This window comes from Cynara cardunculus (genome assembly GCF_001531365.2).
Source record: "Cynara cardunculus var. scolymus isolate 2C chromosome LG 13, CcrdV1, whole genome shotgun sequence".
Lineage (NCBI taxonomy): Eukaryota > Viridiplantae > Streptophyta > Magnoliopsida > Asterales > Asteraceae > Cynara > Cynara cardunculus.
Window position 1 is genome coordinate 29,853,751 of NC_037540.1, and position 3,738 is coordinate 29,857,488.

At 40.8% G+C, this 3,738-nt stretch overlaps 1 protein-coding gene across 1 annotated transcript in view; it reads left to right on the forward strand.

Annotated features, from left to right (window-relative positions):
• The window catches only part of LOC112524971 (RNA-binding protein 25-like), an 18,818-nt gene extending 15,498 nt beyond the window's left edge, over positions 1-3,320 (forward strand). The window contains exon 3 of the mRNA XM_025134914.1: positions 2,913-3,320. Coding sequence (XP_024990682.1) covers positions 2,913-3,320 — 408 coding nt within the window. The remainder of the gene's footprint in view (positions 1-2,912) is intronic.
• Positions 3,321-3,738: the final 418 nt, after the last annotated feature.

Consider the following 3,738-nt stretch of genomic DNA (forward strand, 5'->3'; position numbering starts at 1 on the left):
CCGCTTGAAATGTTGTCGGATTCCTTGATATTACATATTTCTAAAGATTCGACTCCAATCCCCAGATATACTTTCTCACCCTGCTGTTTTTAGATATTATATCGGCTTCAGCAAACCTAGATTGTTCCATGAAAACTTCTGTATACTGGCATACTGACATGTTTCCTTGTTCAAGACGAAGGAAATAATCTTCCAACTTTCTTACTGCAGCTTCAGGACAATACTGCATTTTAAACTTAACCACAAATTCTTCCCAAATCATGGTTTTCAAAATGTTCGGATCTGAACTGGACAGGACTTCCCACCAGTATAAAGCACTTGATTTCAAACGTGACACATCAAACGTAACTTTATCCTCTTCTGCACTTTTACTGATTTGCAGACTCAACTCTATCTCCTTAAGCCAACACATAGCTTTAACAGGATCACGCTCACCAGAAAACTTAGGAGGATTACAAGCAAGAAACATTTTGATATCTCCTCCTTTTTGTACTGAGGATGAAGTAAGGGGTACAAATGTACCAGTCACCGGTGTACTAGCTCCTGCTTCCTCCTGATAATCGGAATTTCTTACCACTTCTACATTATTTTGGGTTGTACGTCCCAACAAATTTACCAGACTTTCTTGGAACTTTCCCAACTCTGTTGCCAATATTTCTTTGGTAATAAATCCAGAATCAGGAACATTATGTCCACCCCTTGTTCTTCCTCCTCCATGACCAGACATTGAACTTTCTTGAGCCGACAGTTCATGTTCTTGTCTAATACCTCTACCTCTTCCTCGACCCCTACTACGACTTCGCGTTTCTATCATCATCACATTCTCCGGTTCCTCTCCTTGTATTACACTTCTTCTTCCCCGACCTCTTCCATAACCAGTAGAGGCCCTTTCCGATTGATTGGGATTATCTGTCATTTCTCAGTATATGACTTTTTCTATCACATTTAAACACACATGATTATTCTCATAATCACAATATAATAACACATTTATCCTCATGTCTATTCATAATTCAGATTATATCAATCATATATAATCTATCTTTCTCATAATAGGTTCAGCTATAACATATTCTCATGTTCATAGACCCAGTGAAACCTATTATCATAACTTTCCACACCTCTAGTTTAAGTCTAAGTATCTCGCAAATACCCAGATCCCTTAAACTAAGGCTCTGATACCAACTGAAACAACCCTCATATTCCATATACATATAATTCACATCATCATACTCATAATACTAAAAATAGTATTATTACAAAAACATGGACTAACAAAATGTATCTTTAATACATATATGAATAAACTAATATCATCATTTAAACTTTTCCCTTGCCTTTATCTTGCAAAKTACGCTGACCTGCAAAAACAGGTTAGACCAACAACTGAGCGTTAGACCAAAAGGTCTAGTGAGTGTATAATTCTCAACAAACAATATACATTCCAAACAATCAGTTCAGAATCAAACCTGTTTCTGATACATAATCTTATTCATGTATCTCACTCTCGCGGTTACACCGCCGTTACATCTCTGTCGCGGTTACACCGCCGTTACATGTCTCTCGCGGTTACACCGCCGTTACATGTCTCTCGCGGTTACACCGCCATTACATCTCATAAATACTTCAACATATTAGCCGGATTAGAAATCCAGTCAGCCTTGTCCGGATAAGGAATCCGGATAAATACTTAGAATATAAAAAGTTATATCATATCCGGTCAACAATCCGGATAACACCTTGTATAAGCTTTGTCCGGTTAACACTTAGAATATAGTCAATATCTTTGTCCGGATTACAAATCCAGACAATACTCCACTTACAATGTTAACCGGTTTAAAAATAGTCCGGTCAATACATCGCACAACCCTTGACCGGTTTATCTGGACACCTCTTGAGTGGTTTAGAAGCAAACCGGTCACCTCTTACACGGTTTAAGGTAAATCCGATTAATACTTGAACGGTTTATTTGTTCGGATAACAATCCAGACACCACATGAACGGTTTAATAACATATCCATACAATATGAACTATAAACCAATAATAACCAGTTCTAATAATTACWRAATTGTATGCAAACAACTTTATACTCAAAGCTTTAATACACTCACCTTATAAAAGATTTTGAACGGATTGAATCTGCAAGATATCAATCTTCACTTTTACAATTGCTTTTGCTCTCCAGATGGTTTTTCAGCAAGAACTTCTAAAAGTCAAAAAAATTTCCTCCCCTTTTCACATACACTTGCTATAAATAGCAAGTGTATGGCCGACTCAAAAATGTCGGCTAATCCCACATATTCACACCAAAACATATATATATATATACATATATATATATATATATATATTTTAATATAAACATAAAGATTTAAAATTTTAAAACCAATAAAATAACCCAGATATTACAATAGCGGTAGTGAATTCTCCTCGAGGAGAACCACAAGGATCCGCTGGAAGTCCTTCCCCGACCAACATCAACCAAGTCATGAATGAAGGCGTCCCTGGAATGGGGACTCAATCTGGCCCATGTGTTGAGCCAGAGGTTACACAACCAACATATTTCACAAGGGAAGAGTTCCATTCCCTTTTGACCTCTATGCGGTGCTCCTTGGAAGAGCTAAAACTCATCATGGTCCGTGTAGAGCTGTCTCCTTCTGCACCTGCTCTGGATGAGATACGAGCATCCTTGTCAGTATTAAGAGCTGAGTATTCGATGAATGCTTCTCGTCTCGATACTTTAACGGAATTGACGACACGAAATGCAGAGGCCTTGTAAGAGGTCATAGCATCCATACAGAGGGGTGAGGCGTCCACATCTCATGACGCCCAGTCAATCATTCCTCTTAGCGTACCTATGGATTATGTCACTAAGAGCGCAATGAATGCTCTGGGTGACAGACTTCTGTAGAAGGTGGCGAGCTTCACATCCGATTTCAACAACAAAGCCACAGAAGCAGCGGAGGCCATCAAAGTCTCTCTAGCCAAGTTCAAATACCACTCGGACGTCGAGGTTCGACGGGTTGGTGATGCAGTCGAAGATCTCCTCAAAGTCTTTGAGGAGAGGATCAAGTCTATGCCTCAAGTAGAGGAGCAGAGGCGAAAAAGACGAATGGATCCCTCTCCATGTGCTGAGCCATTGAAGAGGAGACGACTTGACGATGATGAGGACCCAGACCAGTCTGGTCCTCAAAATCGGCCAGAGGGGGAGAACTATTCAACAGCCATTCCAAGTGCTACACCTATGGCTTCCCCCTCTGCACCAACGTCCTCTGCCCCACACCAACCAACGCAAGATCCTTCAAGGCAGAGGGCATAGAGCCAACCAGCGCCAGAACATGTAGAGGCACTTCGCAAAGGAAAGATGCCCATGGCATCTCAAGTAGAGCCAGCCGGGCTACAAAAGAATACATAAATGATAGATCTTCTATCTGTCTACGCATCTTCTGATTCAGAACTGGATCCATCTTCATCAACAGAATACGCCATGGACACAGCTGCTCCAATAAGAGGACAAGAAGAAGAGGTGGTAGTTGTGAATGTGGCTGATCCATCACTTTTACACATTCCAGTTGTCGTTCCTCTAGAAGGTGTTATTGTTACTATTCCTCCACCACAACAACATACACACAGAGCTAGGGTCCCTGCTCAAGGGACCAGGGTTGTCACACTAGCTATGAGGTAGCGGGTTCCTGTCATACCCACCAGAGCAGACTTAGAAGGCGCAAGTAGCAGGC